We start from the raw sequence: 21777 nt of genomic DNA, 5'->3' as shown, positions 1-21777 counted from the left end.
TGCTCATATCTCTCTATTTCTTTTTAAGCATCATATTTTATTATCTTAAATTACTCTTTTTTATTTTAATTAGAAAGAAAATTATTTTAAAAGTCAACCCCATGTCCCTCATCCTCCTCTCCTCCACAGCCCACCCAACTAACACACTACCTATCCCATATGCATTCTGCTGTTCAGGAAGAGTGATGCCTTCCATAGGGGGTCTTAAAAATCTGTCAAATCCTTTGGGATAGGGCCTAGGCCAACCTCCTTGTATCTAGGCTCAGGGAGTATCCCATCATGTGGGATGGGCTCCCAAAGTTCATTCCTATGCTAGGGATAAGTACTGATCCACTAGCCCCATAGATATCCAAGGTCTCCTCAAAGAAACCCATATTCAGGAAATCTGGATAAATCCCATTCTAGTTTCCCAGCTATCAGTCTGGGGACCAAGGATTTTTTTCTTGTTCAGGTCAGCTGTTTCTGTGGCTTTCACAAGCCTGGTATGGACCTCTTGACTCATCAGTCATCAGTCCGCCCTCTCTGCCACTAGATTTCAATTTAATTCAAGGTTTAGCTATGGTTGTCTGCTTCTACTTCCATCAGCTGCTGGATGAAGGGATATGATGGCATATGAATTAGTCATCAATCTCGTTATCAAGAGTGGTCATTTAAGGTAGCCTGTCCTCTGTTGCTTAGATTGCTAGTTGGTGTCATATTTGTACCTCTCCAGACTTTTCCCTATTGCCTCATTTCTCTTTAAACCTATAATGATTCTCTCTATTATATTATATCTTGTTCTCTTCTGTTCTTCCCCCGAATCAACTCTTTAACCTATGACTTTTACTATTTTTCTATCAATCTTATGTACATCTTTTAAAAACTATGTGACACATTTTCAAATCTTTTTGTATGAATCTGTCCTTATTTTGTATCCACAATCGATTTTATGACAAAGAATGTTTTTCAAAAGGTAATCCATGGTTGTGGTGACCTGTAAAATGCCTACTTCGCTTTCAGTCTTTCAATATGTCAAAGGTACATTTACCACCAGTTCTGGGAAGCAGTATGTTGCATTCCACCCGTGAACCTGTTTTATTTTTATTTTTTTTAATTTTTTGATCTGCCATTTGGCACACTGCTTGGCTTGGAAATGTCTCTGTGTACCTTGAAGGGAATCGGGATGATCTGCTCAACCCTGAATGTCAAAGCAGGAAGTAGTCATTTCTTAAAGGAGTCATGCATCTTACCACCACCACCAACAGTCTATTTGAAAATTTGTGGGTAAAAAGAAGCTGTTTGTTAAACTTTATGTAGAAATTCTTATCAAATGTTGATACATATTTTATTTTTGGTTGTGAGCCTGGCCTTTAAGGACTGATCTATTCCTCCAGCCCATTGATACCATCTGTAGAGGAGACACTTCTCTGTCTGGTTAATGGTCCTAACAGACTGGTTTCTCTCTGTATTCTCATTCCACAACTTGGTTATGAAATATTCACTCCGAGGATTAATTTTACTTACAATTATTTGGCTAAGGTCTTAGGCTTCTTATTGGCTAATTCTCTCTTGGAAATTAATCATTTTTTATATTTCTTACTTTTATGTCAATTAAATAATTTTATTTTATGTAACAATAATATTTCCCTTACCATCACATCCTCTTACTCCCCCTATACACTTCCCTTCATGCTTCTACCACTTCCCCTTCTCTGGGATCCATGTTTGTCTCTCTTATGGTACTCCTTGTTTCCAAGCTTCTTGAAATTATGGATTGTAGGATGGTTATCCTTTCCTTTTTGTCCAATATCATCATATGAAAGAGGGCATAGCATGGTTATAATTTTGTCTAAGTTACCAGAAGCAGGAAGGTATTTTCTGCTTTCATTCATATGCCCGGGAATTTCAAGATATAATGTTTTAACCACTGAGCAGTAGTCTATTGTGTAAATTTTTCACATTTTGTTTATTTGTTTTTCAATGGAGGAGAATATACATCACTTCAAGTTTCTGGCAATCACAGTTAATGATGGTATTAACATAGTTGAACAGATGTCTTTGTGGTATGAATGTACATCTTTGGGTATATGCCTAAGAGGGGTATTGTTGGGTCTTGATGTACATCAATTCCAAATTTTATGATTAAATGCCATACTGATTTCCAAATTGGCTGCACAATACTGCACTCCCACCAGCAATGTTCCCATCACTCCACATCCTATCCAGAATAAGCTTTCATTAGCATTTTTATTTTAGCCATTCTGACAGTTACAAGATGGTATCTCAGAGTTGCTTTGATTTGCATTTCCCTGAGGGCTAAGGATGCAACTCTACAGCCACCACCTCTTCTCCCTAGCTGAGCTTTCTCAAGTGGTTCTCCTCAAATGAAGACGAATGATGGAGAAGTTGGATTTCTGGCTTGAATAGTTACTTGAGGGGCTAAGCTGTGGAATATCCTGATTCTGGGTGGGCTCTGGCACAGGGAATTTGCACTGACAAATCCCACTACAGAAACACAGCCAGTGGGAGAGGCAAGTCTATTGTGAGAACCAGAGACAGGATTCTTGAGTACTTCTCAGACCTTGATCCAATTCTTTCTAGCTTGTCTGTTCTTGAACCACATGTGGGGAGACAAAGGAAAGAGGAGATCAAGAGAGTTCTGCTGCTCAGTTTAGGGCTCTTATGGATGAAAAGCATAAAACTTGATCTTTACCCAGTACCTAAACAAAGAAATCTAACGTTCAAGGAAATAAGGAGGATGACTGCAGGATGAGTCAACACCAGAGTTTCAGGAAATTTCTATTAGAATGCAGGGTTTTAAGGTGAGCCATTGTGGAGGCCACAAGGACAGTTTGGAATGCAATTTCACCTTTATTGTGTATGAGGAGGGTAAGGACCTGATAATACAATCTTAGATACACCTTCATCACCCTGCTTCAGCCTGTTCCCAGGTTAAGTAGCTGAAATAATGGAAGGGCACTAGAAATGCAGTGTTTGGGAAGTATGCAGGTAGCTGTTGGGAGACTGGCTATCTAACTAGAAGAGAGGGGACATCGGAGAAGTTAAAACTTGATATTGTACTCCTTTAAGCTAAATCTTTTAGCCAGCACTGCTCCTGGTTTTGGTACAAGTAAGCACTCTTCAAAATGTTCTTGCAAAACCAGATGTTGTTCTTGTGTGAACACTGCCCATATTTTCTTCTGCCTCATTGGATCATTGAGAGAAACTTTGGACTTTGGAGAACTTGAGAAGTATGGAGAACTTGTGGATATGGTAGATCTTGTGGATATGGTTGACCTGAGCACCTTGCAGAACCTTGGATGACTAGGTTCACTGGAGAGCTAGAGTATTTGTTACTTGGAAGCAGAATGGGGCCTCCATACATCTTTAGTCCAGGTGAAGTGGGAAGCACAAGGAATCATTGTTTCTGGGTTCACATGGAAGCTGTTTCCATTGTGAAGTCTGCATAGACTGAAGAACATGGGAATAAAAACAGAACTAGATGAGAAAAACTCCACAGTCCCTAGATCCTCCAATCATAAATCCCTGTCATCTCTTGAAGGCTTGGTAGACAACACCTTCCTCCCATTTGTTCTGTGGTGGAGAACACTGCACAAATCATAGTCTTAGGGACAGTATCCTGAGGACTCATCAGCATTGTTCTCTTTGCCCAACACTTTGTCCTCATCTGAGTCTCAGTGTTCAAATCAACAAGGTAAACATGCAAACATCTCCACAGTTGTAACAGAACTTTCTAACCATCAAGGTGGGAATAGGTGAATATCCACCTTCTATGGTTTTGTTTACCATGTTATCTGTACCTTTGATGTGGTCTTTTTCACTTTCTTGGATCCTAATAATCTTATGGTTGGTCTCTTTTCCTGCTGTTTCAACATCTCATGGACACATTTTTTAGGTAATTGTTGGATTTAATTATTTATTTGGTTATTGAATCTATATTCTGTTGGGTGGTCTCAACACCTAAGGTTTTCTAATTCATGTCTCATAATTTCTTAGTTATTGTTCAAATCTGCATATCCTGATCATTTTCCCAAAATTTCCATTCCAGGTTCATTCAGTTTTTCTTTTCCTTATTGTCTCTATTTCATTTTGTAAGACTTGAACTATTTGTACAGTTTCCATCACCTGTTAGTTTATTTTTTTCTAGGCTTTCCTTGCTTTAAGGGATTTGTAGATTACATCCATTTTTTGTTTGTGTTTTCCCCCATTTCTTTCATGGAATTTCCTATTTCCTATTTAATAGACTCTATCATCTTCATGAAGTTATTTTTAAGGGTGTTTTATCTTCTTCATCTTCATTGTTATGTTCAGGTCTTGCGGGTGTGGAACCCATGTTTCTGGTGCTGTCATATTGCTCTTTTGATGTTGGATGTATTCTCATACAGTCATTTACCCATCTCTTTCTCCAGTGGATACAGTGGGGTGTATGTTTCAGGGCGTCCCTCTTCTTCCACTGGGTAGGTGTGACCTGTTTCTTAGGTAGTCACTCTTCCTATAAATGGAGGTGGGTTCCCCATTTTACTAGATGATGATGCAGCTCTGTGGTTCTGTCAATTGTAGGAAGGATTAAGGCTCTGTACTTTGTATGTCTTTAAGTAACCATGGAAACTGTAATTTGTGGCTTATAAACTCATGGTATCCCCCTTTAAAAGCTTTACTTTTGGCCAGGTGACATCTCATTTTCCCAACATGCAGTGATATCCTACCTGGCCATCTTGAAATAAACAGAAACCTTTTGCTCTTGCATCAGAGTATCGACTCCTTGGGTTAGTCTCCGGTCTCCTCTAACCTGCCAAAACAGTGAGATGATCATGTGTTTTTTTTTTTTTTTCTTCAGTCTGTTCATATGGTGGTTTACATGGATGGATTTTCGTATGTTGGTAAATGATTTCTCTGCTACATTCTTGGATTCGCTTTGCTAGTATTTTATTGAGTATTTTTTCATCAATATTCATGAGGGATATTGGACTGTAGTTCTCTTTCTTAGTTGTGTCTTTGTGTGACTTGATATCAAGGTTATTAAAGCCTCATGAAAAGAGTTTGGCAATGACCCTTTTGCTTCTATTATGTGGAATACTTTGAGGAGAATTAGTGATAGCTGTTCCTTGAATTTCTGGTAGAATTCTACACTGGAGTCATCTGGTCCTGGGCTTTTATTGGTTAGTAGACTTTTGATGACTTATCTCTTTCATTATGGGTTATAGGTCTATTTAAGTTGCTTATCTGTTCTTGATTTAAATATGGTAAGTGAAATCTGTCCATTTCCTTTAGATTTTCGAAATTTGAGCAATACAGATTTTAAAAGTATGACCTGATGATTCTCCGGATTTCCTCTGTATCTGTTGCTATGTCCCCCTTTTCATTCCTGATTTTGTTAATTTACATGTTCACTTTCTACCATTTGGTAAGTTTGGATAAAGTTTTGTCTATATTTTTTATGTTTTCAAAGAATTATCTCTTCGTTTCATTGATTCATTTTATTGTTCTACTACCTACCACTTTATTAATTGCAGACCTCAATTTGATTATTTCCGGGCATCTGCTCCTCCAGGGTGTATTGGCTTCTTTGTGTTCTAAAGCATTCAGTTGTGCTGTTCATTTTCCAGTGTGATTATTCCCCTGTTTCTTCATGTGGGCACTGAGCTCTGTGGGATTTCCTCTTAACACTGCTTTCAAAGTGTCCCAATAAATTGGGGTATGTTGTGTCCCCATTCTCATTGATTTCTTGGAAATCTTTAATTTCTTTGTTTTTTTTTCAACTTTTTTTATTTGAATTAGAAACAGGATTGTTTTACATGAAAATCCCAGTTCCCTTCTCCCACCTGACCTGTCCTCCCCTTTTTTTGTAAATGATGAGGTTTGGTATGTTGCCAAGAATGTGGTTAATTTTAGAGATGGTTCCATGTGGCGCTGAGATGGTATATTGTTTTGTATTTGAATGGCATGTTCTATAGATAACTGTTGAGCCCAATTGTGTCATAACTTCTATTAGTTCCTTAGTTTCTTTGTTAAATTTCTGTCTGGATTTCTTGTCCAGTGATAAGAGTGGGATGTTGAAGTCTCCCAATATAAGTGAGTGGGTTTATGTGTGATTTGAGTTTTAGTAATGTTTCTTTTACAAACATGGATGCCCTTGTATTTGGGGCACAAATGTTCAGAATTGAGACTTCATCCTGATGGATTTCTCCTGTGATGAGTAGGAAGTGACCTATTTCATCTCTTTTGATTGATTTTAGTTTAAAGTACAATTGGTTGAATATTAGGATTGCTACCTCTGCTTTTTCTTGGGTCCATTTGATTGTAAAATCTTTTCCCAACCTTTAATTCTTAGGTACCATCTGTCTTTGAAGTTGAGGCATGTCTCCTCTATGCAGCAGAAGGATGGATTCTGTCTTCTTATCCATTCTGCTAACCTGTGTCTTTTTATAGGCAAATAAGACCATTAATATTGAGGAATATTAATGACCATTGATTGTTCATTCTTGCTTGTTTTGGATTTGGTGGTGGTGGTGAAATTATGTGTGGGTTTCCACCCCCCTTTTTTGGCTGTTGGTAAAGTGGGATTATCTATTGCCTATATTTTTCTGGTTGTAGTTAACTTCCTTGGGTTGCAGTTTTCCTTCAAGAACTTTCTGTAGGGCTTGATTAGTGCATATGTATTGTGTGAATCTTGTTTTTTTCTTGGAATATCTTGTTTTCTCTATCTATATTCATTGAAAGCTTTGCTGGGTATAGTAGTCTGGGATGGCATCCGTGGTCTCTTAATGTAGGTAGAATATCTATCCAGGCCCTTCTAGCTTTCAGATTTTCCATGGAAAAATCAAGTGTAATTATGATAGGTTTGCCTTTTGTTATTTGACCTTTTTCCTTTGCTGCTCTTAGTATTTTCTCTTTGTCCTGTATATTTGGGGGTTTGATTATTATGTGGCAAGGAGACCTCTTTTTGGTCCAGTCTATTTGCTGTTTTGGAGGCTTCTTGTACTTTCATTGGCAAGCCTTTCTTTAGGTGGTGAAAATTTTCCTCTTCAATTCATGTTGAATTTGTTTTCTGTGCCTTTAAGTTGGATTTCTTCACCTTCTTTCATACCTATTATTATTAGTTTTGTTCTTTTCACGGTATCTCATATTTCCTGGATATTTTGTGTTAGGGATTTGGTGAACTTAAGATTTTCTTTGGTTGATGAGTCTGCTTCTCCTAGTGTATCTTCAACTCCTGAGATTCTCTCTTACATCTCTTGTAATCTGTTGGTTAATCTTGTATCTGAAGTTAATGGTCATTTATCCAGCTTTTCTATTTCTAGCATTCCCTCAGATTGTGCCTTCTCTATTGTCTGCATTTCAGTTTTTTGGCCATGTTGAAAGCAAACTCCGTAACGAGTTTTTTAAAGCCCATCCTCCTTTCTGATGTAATTGGTGTGCCAGGAGCAGTTGTGTCTCCTTGCCAAGATAAAGCCTAAACCATTTAAATGCCATATTTCTGTAGGTCTTTGAAAGGTTTGAAGAATACCTAACCATCTCAAATACATCTCTGTATATCTAGAAAATCTAACTAACCTAATTATAAGTTTTGACTATTAAAGGTAAAAGACCTGTATAAACACAATACCTATACAAGTGGAGACATATACATATCACAAAATTGACCTTAAAGTTCTATCAATAAATGAAAATCTATACCAATGTAAAATATTCATTCCTATATCCTATTCTCCTTTTTTCTTTAAAAAGAGATTGGCTATGCTTATTATCATTTATAACCAACCCCATTTAAATGAAAACAAATATTTATAAACAATATTTGGGAATAAGGGCGTCATTCTTTCTAAACTGCTTCCTGCTGATTGGGGGCGATGTTCATATGATAGAAACCTGACCAAGTCCTTGTTTTTGTAGTCTGTAAGGCTGTATCATCTCAGCTTCAGGGGGTTTTGCTTGGTCAAACCATATTAGTCTGGAAGGAATCAACAGCTTTTGATTTTCTGTGGAAAGACAAGCAAAACCTTTATTTCTAAGTAGCCTGTCCTTAGACTTAAATTTTTTAAAATGTATAAGTTAGATTAATTTAGCAGCATTTATAATCAAATGTATCATAGTAGCAGTAAGTCTTTCCTCGGCAATCAAACAATTTAGAGACAACAATATGCCATAAAGCATCCAGATTCTCTGTGTATTTTTCATCTCTAGGTGGCTTTTTTACTATTCTACTTTTACTTCCTTTTGTTTCTTTTTTCTGAGACAGGGTTTCTCTGTGGAAATCTGCCTGTCTCTGCTTCCTTCAGCAAATCCTACCAGTGTTGGCCACCACAACCGGCTACTCTATTTCCTCCTGTTACTTTTTCTCTCTCAAGCATACATATATTTTTAAATGCAATGTAAAGGTTAAGAGGTTTCTCTTTGTCTGGATCTGTCTTTATCATCTTGGGAGTGCCGAGTCTAAACTCCAGAAGCACCGGGAGAGTGCAAGCATATGGAAGCTGCTCCAATACCTCTCAGTGTCCCCACAGGGCAGGCTGTGGTGGCAGGTTTACCCCTTTCTCTGGGAACCTTGGCACATGTGGTGATCCTGCTCACTGACACCATTCTGTTACCTATTCCATCTTCCTGGAAGAATAGATTATTTTAATGAAGATTGCAGGTGTCATTCCTGAGTGTTTCCTAGTACTGAGAAACTTGTCAATGCCCATAGGCAATACACACAAAATCACCCAAAATCACTAGACAAAATTTCCATCTATCATATTCCTACTGCCATAATAATCTTTCTTGGCCTGAATGCCTGGAGTCCAGAATTTTACAGGAATTTGAATCCTGCATTACAAGGTCATCAACATTTGATTGGTGGCTACCAGGTTGAGCCTGGAAGCTTGTCAACTCAACTCCCCACCCTTCAAACTAATCCTTCACTCAAGATGAGAATAAATATAACAGGAGGAAATAGAAGGCAAATTTAACTTCACAAATTATATATTGATGTAAATCAATTTGTTGTCAAATCAGAAGAAAAATCATGTGATCAGAACAAAGCCAAAGATAAGTATTAATGGAAGGACAATGTTCTTGCTTGAGGAAAAATGATTTTGGAAAGAATCAAGTCCTGCTCCAAATCAAGCTATCAAACACAGCAAGGTCCCAGAATTACTTCCATACAATGAAAATTTATGAGAATAGTTAATGATCTGTTGGAATGGTCTGACAAGGCTTTGGTCTGGTGACTGCAGTTCAAACTTGTTCATTTACAGCAAGGTAACCACAGAAGTTAAAACCGTAGCAAATGGGCATTTAAGAGTTATTTTATTGGAAATTACCAGTAGATTAAAAAAGAGACACACAAGTTCCTGCAAAAATAGTATAAGACAAACAAAATTCTGTTATGGGGAAATACATAGACTTCAAAATATACTCAGTGCATAGTATATACATTCTAAATAAGAGCCACCGTTAAGATCAATTTAAAAATCTGAGGAAGGAAAAAGACAGCTTTCCAGGTACCCTGCCTTATAGATTAAAACTGTATCTCAAAACAGCAACAAAAATTAATTTGGGGTGAAAGTAATTTTACATGTATTGAATAACATGTGGAAGTTTTGAGACAAAACTATAATGAGGGAGAGAGTCATCTGTGTGCTCCAAATAGTTGAGGATCCACATAGCAAACATTGGCTCCATGAGGACAAGTCTCCCGCAGCACATGGCTTAAGGGGGAGTGAACAGGATCAATGGACTAGGCCTATTCTAAGGTAGTAAACATAATTACCTGGGGCTGATGAGAGGGAGAAAACAAATAAAAATAAACTGAATGTCAATGTTACGGCCAACTGGGAAACACTTGTTACTTAGAGCTACCTGCAAGGTTGCTTACTGGCTGGTCATTCTGACATGCCAAGCCTGGGTATAAATGATTTATCATGATTCTTCCTTATTGTATACCGAAGAAATTATTTCTGACCCCAAAAATATTATTCCCCTTTTTGAGAGTTCTTCCTCTGAAAGGAGATGTGTCTCTAAGTAGAAGAGAGAGGAACAGAGAGAGAAAGCTATGTGTTGAGTTGGAAACAGGAGATAAGACAGGAGATGTGTGCAAAGAAATCAAGAGACTTATACATAGAGGCCTGAGAAAGGGGTAAGCAGGCTGTAAGGGGAGATTGTGTAAGAAAAGTTTGACTGAAGATAGAAGTGTGAAAGATGTAAATAGAAGTGTAAGCAGAGTATGAAGTGATTTGCCTAGGTGGTTACAGATATCTGACAGATGTCGCTGTATAGAAGACAGACATGTATGTAAGAGAGATTTATGTGAGGAAAGAGATGTGGCTGTGTGGTGAAAGCTGTAACTCCGTGGTGACTTGTAGCTGTGTGCAGACAAGAAAGGTTAAGCTACACAGAAAATAGGTGTGACATTGTAGAGATTCATGGCTTTGCAGGAGAGAGATGTGTTATGTAATAGAAGATATGTAGTTATATTTTAAAATGTAGCTATGTGGAGACAGAGATTTTTCAGAATGAGATTTGTCAGATGAACTAAAATAGCAACTTTCAATCAGAAAAGATGTATTTCCTTATTTTCACCTGAGTTAGAAAATTATAGCCCCATACGAATTTGTGGAACTTTTTCTATACCCTGGAGGTGGTCTTGGAGCAGGAACTCCCGTAGCTCACTGGTCTTCAGCTAATTTTACTTTGTTGTTCTATATGCCACATAATTACCTGATTGTACAGAAGGAATAGGCTTGCAATCTGAATTGCAGCCAACTGAATTTGTTGAACATCTTTTTTTAATTTGCTTTGATTATCCAGTTTCTGAGTAACTTCTGAGTCAGATGTTTCAACTCTCATAAAATAACCTTTGGCTTCTGTATGTGTCAAAATCTCCAATTTGTAAGGAAAATGTAGAAAAGGAAGGATATCTCCTTAAATATGGAAGAAGCATTTCTGTGGGAAGGCAAAAATGATTCATAAAAATTCTCAGTTATCGAATATCTCCAAATTGTTCAAGTATTAATAGTTCCCTAATTGTGCAACATCCAAAAATCAAAACCAAAAATGACACGGCAAGCATCATATGTCTCAGCTTTGTTGGAACTTGTTAAACAGCTCTTATGGCTTTATGACTTTTTCAATTCCTATTTGATATGGCTGAACCAGCACTGTGCAAGTAAATATAGGAAAAAATTATTCAGGTGAGCTTTTATAGAATAATCATCTAGCATGTATCAGTTATATAGAATACAAAATAAATTTTTCATAAGGTACAAAATCTAGGGCAGGAATACATGATATGTAGAATTCTCTATTTTAGATACCGATTTTGTATTATTTCCATGATTACAATGCACTGTATTCATTAAAATGAATTAAATTCCCATCAACTTTAAAAAGAGATGAAAATCCATATATATATATATATATATATATATATATATATACACACAAATTATGAGACATCACATTGAGGAAACAAGAATTTCTTGGTTAGTTGAGTCCTTTTTCCAGTTGTGAAAAATAGTTCCGGCTTGTTTTCTTGTCTGCTAATTACTTTGTTATTTACTGGCACATATTCTAAGAATAGTTAGAGTTGCCAATTGTTGTTCTTCATTTTTCTGTCTAGAAGATTTTATTTGAAAGTCTTACTCTCAGACTGCTTAATACTTAATAATCTAGAAGTTTTCTTCATTGATGAGAAATTTTGAATACAATAAAATTCACACACTCAAATATCTTATTTCTTTTTAAATAAAGACTAGTATGCTATTGCTTTTCTTTCCATTAAGTCTCCAGTGACAGATATAAGTGGAGTGGTGTAAGAATGAAGAAAATATATACAGATAAAAAAGAGACCGAAAGAAAAGCTGGGATCAGATGTTCCAAGCTCTCTAGATGAAAAAAACCACACCTGTAATCTCTGTGGCTGCAATACCTACATACAAATAGATTCAAAGAGTTATTACATATTGATTATATTTGAGTGGCAGGGTTATTATCTAAAGCTATGCAGGTAGGCATTCTTGGATTATCTCAGTAATTTCAGTCTCTATAATCTTCAAATGTTAAGGAAAAAGTATCTGAAGAAAGGAAAATATCTGTAAAATTTTTACATAAACCTCACATAAACACTTAAGGAATTATAATGTTCATAGCTTCATTCAATGAGGGAAAATAATTTTCAATTAGTTTACATTTTTGCTGTGTCTCAGAGTCTGGTCGGGGACCTAACTCTGCCTATGTAAACAGCTGCATTTTACTCACACATCCACTCAGGTCTTTACATATGCAAGCCTTCTATTTCCTCACACACCTACTTCTAATGATGCAAACCGTTACAGTTTTTTAAAAGTCATTTGTTTTGCATTTTCAGGTCATGATTTCTGGCATTTTTTGTACTGCAATTCCTGACTCTTATTACCCTACAGTAGTATAAAATGGATGTTCACCAATCCAAGTCAGTAGTAATTGAACACATGTTATATAGTATTTACTGATAATTGGGAAAATGGGAATAAACATTAAGATTAAAAAAAGCTATATTACATTCTATAAAACAGCAAACATGAGAAATACAAGGATAGTTATATGAATACTATTATCAATAAGAGTTCAATATTCTGTTCCATAAAATACACAGAAAATTCTGCAGTGATGTCGAATTGGATGGTTATCAGTAAATTTACACTGGCATAACAATTCATATTTTAAATTACTTGTGACTTCAACTATTATCAAAGTTATCCTATAGTATATTAATAAATGTTTTCACTGTAGTACATAGAGATATATTCCTGCATATGTAAATTGTTTTCCAACAACATTTATGTGAATAGCCATTTTTTGGGAATAATGCTTTTAAAATGAGAAAGATCCTAAGGCTTCATAATGCCACTCATCTAACTCAATAAAGTTTCAACTCCTGACAAAAGGTTTCTTCAACTACTTACATTGTAAAGAACCTTATTTTTGTATGATTTTTGAGAAAGCAATTCCGTATTGTGTTGGTCTCTTTCATAAACTTCCAAATGTGCTCTAAATTTTGAGCTTCACTTCAAAAATTTAAAACACTGTACATTTGTTATGTTTCTTTCCATTGGCGATGCTTTGTTGTGTTTGACTATCTGAAGATTCCTTAAATCTTGCCATATTTTTAATATTGTGAGTGTACTTTTAGTATGGATTCTGTGATGATCATTAAGACTTAATCACCCAGAAGAGGTTTTCTCAAGTGCTTCACATTTCTAAGCTTTCTACACTGTATGGATGTAGTGAGTTTGTGCAGAGATGAGAAATGGAAAAAGGACATACCATGTAACAGACTTGTTAAATATTAAGATTATGACTCCTCTGGTTGTGCTGTGTTTTTAAACATGAGAATCATGGGCACACACTTGCCATACTTTGTATATTTTAACATTTTTTAATAGAGTATTATTGATGAAATACAGTGAGCTCTTAGTAATGATTTGCCACATGTTTCCAATTTCAAGGCGTCTCTCCAGTATGAAATTTTGATGAATTTGAAGTGCTGGGCTCCATTTAAATGAATTGTCTCATACATTAGACTTATATGGTATCTCTAAAGTGTGTATTGTTTGAGGAAATTGAAGTTTTGAGCTCTGTTAAAAGGACTTTCCACAACATGAATATTATTAAGTTTTCTCTCCATTGTGCATTATTTGATGATCTTGAAGATTTGAGTCTTTTATAAATGACTTGCCACATACATTACAATTGTAAGATTTCTTTCCAGTATGTACATTTTGATGAAATTGAAGATGTGTGCTCTTTTTAAAGGATGTTCCAAAATCTGAATATTCGTAAGGATTCTCTCCAGTATTTATTCTTTGATGAACTTTAAGATTTGAGCCATCAGTGAATGACTTTCCACAATATGAACATTTGTAAGGTTTCTCCCCAGTTTGTATTCTTTGATGACCTTGAAGATGTGTGCTCCTTTTAAAGGACTTTCCACAGTCTGAACATTTGTAAGGTTTCTCTCCAGTGTGTATTCTTTGATGAACTAGAAGATCTGAGCCATTGGTAAAGGACTTCTGACAATGTGAAAATTTGTAAGGTTTCTTTCCATTGTGTATTCTTTGATGAACTTGAAGCCCTGAGCCAAAAGTGAATGCCTTTCCACAATGAGAACATTTGTAAGGTTTCTCTCCAGTGTGTATTCTTTGATGAACTTTAAGATATGAGCCATTGGTAAAGGACTTCTCACAATGTGAACATTTGTAAGGTTTCTCTCCAGTGTATATTCTTTGATGAACTTGAAGATGTGTGCTCTTTTTAAAGGACTTTCCACAGTCTGAACATTTGTAAGGTTTCTCTCCAGTGTGTATTCTTTGATGAACTTTAAGATCTGAGCCATTGGTAAAGGACTTCTCACAATGTGAACTTTTGTAAGGTTTCTCTCCAGTGTGTATTCTTTGATGACCTTGAAGATGTGTGCTCCTTTTAAAGGACTTTCAACAGTCAGAACATTTGTAAGGTTTCACTCAAGTGTGTATTCTTTGATGAACTTTAAGATATGAGCCATCAGTAAATGACTTCCCACAATGTGTACATTTGTAAGGTTTCTCTCCAGTGTGCATTCTTTGATGAACTTTAATATCTGAGCCATTGGTAAAGGACTTCTCACAATGTGAACATTTGTAAGGTTTCTCTCCAGTGTGTATTCTTTGATGAACTTGAAGCCCTGAGCCAAAAGTGAATGACTTTCCACAATATGAACATTTGTAAGGTTTCTCTCCAGTGTGTATTATTTGATGAACTTTAAGATCTGAGCCATTGGTAAAGGGCTTCTCACAATGTGAACATTTGTAAGGTTTCTCTCCAGTGTGTATTCTTTGATGAACTTGAAGATGTGTGCTCCTTTTAAAGGACTTTCCACAGTCTGAACATTTGTAAGGTTTCTCTCCAGTGTGTATTCTTTGATGAACTCGAAGATCTGAGCCATTGGTAAAGGACTTCTCACAATCTGAACATTTGTAAGGCTTCTCTCCAGTGTGTATTCTTTGATGAACTTTAAGATTTGAGGCTTTCTTAAAGAACTTGCCACATATTTTACATTTGTAAGGGTTTTCTCCATTATGGATCCTTGGATGAACTTGAAGTGTTGAACCCTGAGTAAAAGTCTTGTCACATACTTCAGACATTGAAAACGTTTCTTCTCGATTGTCTGTATTGGGGATATAATTGTCATTATAGGATTTGAAGGGAAACACCTTTTTACAGTATGTTACCCCAATTAAACACATGAGAAATCCTTTGAAAAATATAAGCACTTTACTTTTGTGAATGCTTGTTAAAATATTTGTATGTGTAAAAATAATTTAACTGTCATTAGGAATAGATGGTATAGAGCTAGGCCATGTCCCTTTGTATGCTGTGACTATATGCTTCCCTTTGTTGTTTCTTGTCTATTTTTTATTGTTAAATCAATTTTATTTTATCTACCAATCCCAGTTTCCTCTTCCTGGAATACTACCACTCCCCCACCTTCTCTCAAACCCACCAGCATCCTATCCTCAGAGAAGTTGATACTCCCAGGGGAATCATCAAAGCCTTCCAAATAATTTGGGGCATGTCCAAAGCTTTTCCCTCTGTATCTAGGTGGGTTATCTAAAAGGCCAGTTCATACACTAGTGATAATTAATGGTTCCAATGCCAATAGCTAAATAAGCTGACCAAGCCCCTAACTGTCACCCACATTCAGGGGGCTTATTTCAGTGTTATGCAGGTTCCCCACCTGTCAAGACTAGACTCACTGAGGTCCCACATGATTGGTTCAGCTGTTTCTGTGTGATTCCCCAACATGATCTTGACTCCATTGCTAATATTATCACTCCTCCCTCTCTATAACACAATGCATAGATGTTGATCTCTGCATCTGGTTACATCGGTTAGAGGATGGAGGCTCCATGATGTTAACTATGGTAGTATTCAAAGTGATTTTAGGGGAAGGTCATTAATATGGCCTTTCAATTATGGCTTAGCTTCTTCACTGGGGTCTCTCTTGTGGATTCCTCAGAATTTCCTTAGGGCTAGGTTTCTTGTCAATCTGTTAATGCCTCCCATTAACAAAGTGTCACATTCCTTGTTCTCTCTTTCTGCCTTTCCCCCATCTTTATATTTCTGATCACTCATCTTCTCCTCCCTCTGACTGTTCTCTGCTGCTCACGCTATGACTACCCACTTCTCTCCCCCCACTCCCACGTACATCAGGAGATCTTGTGTATTTCCTCTTCTCAATTGATGAGTAAAGAATTTATTGGACTATGGGAAGGCAGAATTTAGCTAGGCAGTAATATTAAACAAAAAGGCAGGGAGAAGGAAGACATTGTGAAGAAACAACATATAGCCCTCAGTGAGGCAAGACACAAGGGTATCACTTAGGCAAGCCAAAGCCACAGATGAATATAAATGGGTGACATAGGAAAACCTCTAGCACAACATCTGCCACCATTGGAGCCTTGCCCCACCCACTCCAGGAGAGGTGAATGACTTTGCCCCCACTGAAGCCCCTTATATTTTAGACCCTAATTGCCTGGGTCACATAGTACTCCCCAGCCCTGCCCACTGAAGACTCAGAAACCTGGATGCAGCCTACCCACACATCAAATCATCTACCACTACATCTTTTTGTCATTGAACCATTTTCCCTATCTCCACCTAGAGAGGTGAGTGACACCCTCAAACTGAGCACCGGATGGTGGCCCTTTGCCTCTAGATCCTAGTTGCCTGGGATATATCACATGTCCATCCTACCTCCTTAAAACCCAAACAACTGGGGACAGCATTCCCATGAGCCAAAACATCCAACAAATTTTTAATACAAAGTATCCAGGAAATTCTAGGACATTTTAAAAATAACCCAAAAAAAACAATCCAGAAAATAATAGTTATAGTAGAAAGTGAAGATGTCCATCTCAAGGTCACAGAAAACATATTCACCAAAATCATAGAAGAAAACTTTTCCAACCCAATTAATAAAATGCCTGTGAAAAGAAAAGAAGCTTACAGAACACCAAATATACTGGACCCCAAAATAGTCCCCTCCCAAATATTAATCAAACAAAACATACAAAATAAATATAGAATGATAAAGGCTGCAAAGGAAAAAGGCCAAGAAGCATACAAACAAAAACAGATCACAATTATACCTGACTTTTCAATGGAAAATCTGAAAGCCAGAGGACCTAGATACATGTTCTACAGAGACTACACCTTGAAAGCTCTCAATTGATTTAGAGGGAGAATATCATAAATTCTATGAAACCAACAGATTTAATAAAAAATCCCCAAAACCAGCATTATGGTAAGTACTGCAAGGGAAACTCCAATCTAAGCAAGTTAGCTATAATTACAAAAACATTCAAAATAGATAATACAACATTACCAAATTTCCAAAAAAAGGAAACAGACACACACATACACAAATATACACACACACACACAAACACACAAAATACCACAAATAAAAACAAATCCAAAAATAAACAAGAATCAACAGTGAAATGTTCTAAAAAATTATTAATATCAAGGGTCTCAGTTTGCCTATAAAAAGACACAGGTGAACTGAATTTACAAGAAGACAGAACCTATCTTTGTTCTGCATATAAGAAATACAATTCAACTTTAAAGATAAAATTACCTCACAATAAAAGTTTGAGAAAATTTTTCTAATCAATTGGACCTAAGAAAGAATGTAGTGTATCGACCCTAATATATAAAAAAATTAGTCTTCAAAGTAAAATTAATCAAAAGAGATAAAGAAGGTTATTCCATATTCATCAAGGGAACAATTCACCAAAATGAAATCTCAGTTCTGTATATCTATGCTCCAAACACAAATACATACATTTGAAAGAGAAATATAACTAAACCTGAAGGCACACTAAACCCTCACAGTAATAGTGGAAGATTTTACACACCACACTCACCACTGAACCAGACAACCAGACAAAACTGTAATAAAGTAATAAAGGAACTAACACAAGATATGACTCAATCAGGTTTAACAGACATCTGCACAACATTTCATGCAAACAGAAAAGAATATACCTTTTTCTTAGTGCCCAATGGAACCTACTCTAAAACTGACCACATAGTCAGCAACAAAGCAAACCTCAAAAAATAAAGTAAAACTGGAATAACACGATATGTCTTATTAGATCTCCATTATTTAAAGTTAGTATTCAACAAGAACACAAATTGCAGAATTCCTACAAAATGATGGAAATTGAAAAGTGCTCAATTGCAGCACACTCAGTCAAGGAAGAAACAAAGAAATTAATTAACAACTTCCTAGAAGTCAATGAAACAAAACATACCCAAATATATGGGAAACATTAAAAGAAGTAATAAGAGGAAAGTTCATAGCACTAAAGTCCTACATAAAAGAAATGGAGAACTCCAACACTGGTGACTTAGCAGAAAAACTGAATGCTCTGGAAGGAAAATAATCAAACTCATCCATGAGAATTAGACATCAGCATATTAAATTGAAGACTGGAATTCATAAAGTAGAAACAAAGAAAACAATATAGTAAATATCTGAAAAAAAGAGCTGGTTCTTCAAGAATATCAACAAGATAGACAAATCTATATCCAATCTAACCAAATGGCAAAGAGAGAACATGCAAATTAACAAAATGAAAAGGAAAACATAACAACAAACAATGAGAAAATGCAGAGAATAATCAGGTGAGAACTTACAAAACCTGTATTAGACAAAATTGGAAAATTTTAAAGGAAATGGACAATTTTCTGGGTAGATATCACCTACCAAATTTAAATCAAGAAGAGAAAATAAATTTAAGTAGACCTATAGGCCTTAATGATAAAGTAGCAGTGACCAATAGTCTCCCCCCCAAAAAAATAGCCCAGGGCCAGATGGTTTCATAGCAGAATTCTATCAGAAATTCAAAAAAGAGCTAAAACTGATATTACTCAAATTATTCCACACAATAAAAGCAGAAGGGGCACTGCAACCTCTGTTTATGAAGTGACAATTAACTTGGGAGAAAAACAACGCAAAGACACAACTAAGAAAGAGAACTTCAGAACAATCACCCTCATAAAAATTGATATAAAAACACTCAATAAAATACTGGCAAGTTGAATCCAAGAAGACATCAAAATATCCTCTACCATGAACAATTAGGCTTCACCCAGAGATGCAGGGGTGATTCAACATACAATAATCCATCAATGTAATCCACCATATAAACAAACTATAAAAAAATAAAGCAAGTGTTAATCACACTAAATGCTGATAATGCCCCTGAAAAAAATCCCAGTCCCTTCAAATTAAAGATCTTGGAGAGAACATGGTTAACACTAACATAAGAAAACATGATAAAGGCAACATACAGCAAGCCAACAGTGAAGATCAACAAAATGGAGAGAAACTATGTGGGTCCTCTCAAATCAGAAACAACCCAAGTATTTCACTTTCTCCATGTGTCTTCAATATTGTTCTTACAGTTCTAGCTAGAGCAATGAGAAAAGAAAATGAGATCAAGTGGTTACAAATTAGAAGGGAAGAAGTCAACCCTTCAATATTTGCAGATGATATGATAGTTTACATAAGTGACCCCAAAAATTCTAGGAAGGAACTCTTAGTTCAGATAAACACCTTTACCAAAGTAGAAGGATACAAGATAAAATAAAAAATCAGTAGCATAAAAATAATAAATGAGCTGAGAAAGAAATCAGAGAAGCATTGCCCTTTAAAATATCAACAAACAGCCAAAAAATATGTTGGGGTTACTCTAACCAGTAAAGTGAATGGTGAATGTCCTGTTTGACAAGAACTTTGATTCTTTCAAGAAAGAAATTAAAAATAATACCAGAAAATAGAGAGATCCACATTCTCTTGGCTAATTAGGGTAAACATGGGAAAAAGTGCAATCACACAAAAAGCAATCAGCATATTCAATGCAATCCCCATTAAAATCCAGGAGCAATTCTTCACAAATCTTGAAAGAACAATACTCAACTTTATAAAGAAAAACAAAAAACAAGGATAGCCAAAAGAACCTGTACAATAAAGGAACTTTCAGAGGCATCACTATCTTTGACTTTACCATATATTATAGAGATATAGCAATTAAAACAGCTTGGTAATGGCACAAAAAAAAAAACAGGTAGAATAATAGAATTTAATTGAAAACTCTGATAATAATCAATCCATTATGTCCACCTGATCTTTTGACAAAAAACTAAAATTATACACTGGAAAACAAGTATGTCTGGAAATGATGATCACATCATTGAATGCTGACATAGAGAAGATTGCAGATCCAGCCACACTGAAAAATCTTACTACAGAAATTGGAAGGACACTGGAATGATTTGGTACAGGAGAACATTTCCTAACCATAAAGTCAGCAGCATATACACTGAGATCTACAATTAATAAATGGTACCTCTTGAAAATGAGAAGCTTCTTTAAGGCAAATGACATAGTCAGTCAACAAGACAAATCAGCAGCCCACAGAACTGGAAAACAAGTTCATCAAACACACTCTGACAGAAGGCCGATTTCTAACATAAATAAAGAACTCAAGAAGCTAGTCATCAAACACCAAATAATCCAATTAAAATTTGGGGAACAGAACTAAATAGAGATTTTTTTCAATAGAGGAATTTAAAATGGCCAAAAGGCACTTTAGGAAATGATCAGTATCCTTAGTCATCAGAGAAATGCAAATCAAAACAACTCTGAGATACCATTTTGCACCTGCCAGAATAGCTAAAGTCAAAAAATGTTAATAAAAGCTTACTGTGGTTAGGATGTGGAATGAAGGGAACATTCTTCCATTGCTGGTGGGAGTGCAACATAGTACAGCCCATTTGGAAATCAGTTTTGCAGTTAATCAGAAAATTTGGAATTGATGTACCTCAAGACCCAGCAATACCATTCTTGGGCATATACTCAAAGATGTACATTCATACCACAAAGACATCTGTTCAACTATGTTAATACCAGAATTCAGTGTAATAGCCAGAACATGGAAGCAATGTATATGCTCCTCAATTGAAGAATAAATAAAGAAAATGTGACACATATACACAGTTGACTGCTGCTGGGTGGTAAAAATACATGGACAACTTGAAATTCCCTGGCAAATGAATGAAAAGAGAAAATACTACCCTTCCTCCGGTAACTTGAGCATAAAAATACAACCATGATATGCCCACTTTCATATGTGGATATTAGATAAAGGAAAGGATAACCAGCCTACAATCTGTAATTTAAAGAAGCTAGGAAACAAGGTGTACCATAAGAGAGACAAACTAAACCCCAGAGAAGGGAAAATGGTCCATATTTGTGTAAACTGGGAGCATGGTCACATGGAGCTGGGAGATAAGAGAGAGAGGAGTGGCTTTGGGGAAGATGGAGGAGAATCTGAGGGATCAGGAAGTTCAAGTTGGGGAAAGAATAGAGAAGGAGAGCCATGAAAGAGATATATTGTTATTGGGAGCTATTATGGGGTCAAATATAAACTAGCACTAGTGAAATTCCCAGAAATCCACAAAGATGAACCCATCTAAGCATCTAAGCAATATTGTAGACCACCATAAATGCCCTTCCCCTATAATGAGGTTGATGACTAATTTAAGCCATCACAGAGATGATATTCAGTAGCTGATGAAAGCAGATATTCAATACTAAGCACTGAGGTGAAGTACTGGAAATCACTTGTGGAAAAGTAGAAAAGATGAGCAAAGAGGTCAAGACAATGTTGGGGAAACCCACAGAAACAGCTTCCCTTAACATGT

The 21777-nt window shown here is 36.1% G+C and overlaps 1 protein-coding gene across 1 annotated transcript; it reads right to left on the bottom strand.

The window, feature by feature from the left end:
- Positions 1–13631: 13631 nt before the first annotated feature.
- LOC118239322 (zinc finger protein 665-like) lies at positions 13632–15245 on the bottom strand. The gene is made up of 3 exons (XM_035449128.1): positions 14518–15245; positions 13844–14433; positions 13632–13759 (listed from the first exon to the last, which is right to left on the bottom strand). The coding sequence occupies exons 1-3, from the start codon at positions 15243–15245 to the stop codon at positions 13632–13634; spliced, it is 1446 nt and encodes a 481-aa protein (XP_035305019.1).
- Positions 15246–21777: the final 6532 nt, after the last annotated feature.

Source organism: Cricetulus griseus, chromosome 9 (assembly GCF_003668045.3).
Source record: "Cricetulus griseus strain 17A/GY chromosome 9, alternate assembly CriGri-PICRH-1.0, whole genome shotgun sequence".
Lineage (NCBI taxonomy): Eukaryota > Metazoa > Chordata > Mammalia > Rodentia > Cricetidae > Cricetulus > Cricetulus griseus.
This window is presented reverse-complemented; position numbering and strand designations above follow the sequence as displayed.

Bases quoted from the DNA above. Each gene is read 5' to 3' on its own strand.
- LOC118239322 (XM_035449128.1), bottom strand. From the start codon at position 15,245: ATGTGTTTAATTGGGGTAACATACTGTAAAAAGGTGTTTCCCTTCAAA. The intron at 14,434-14,517 runs ATATCTTAAAGT...TAAAAGGAGCAC, and splicing joins AAGTCATTTACTGATGGCTC to ACATCTTCAAGGTCATCAAA. The intron at 13,760-13,843 runs ATCTTAAAGTTC...AAAAGAGCACAC, and splicing joins GTCATTCACTGATGGCTCAA to ATCTTCAATTTCATCAAAAT.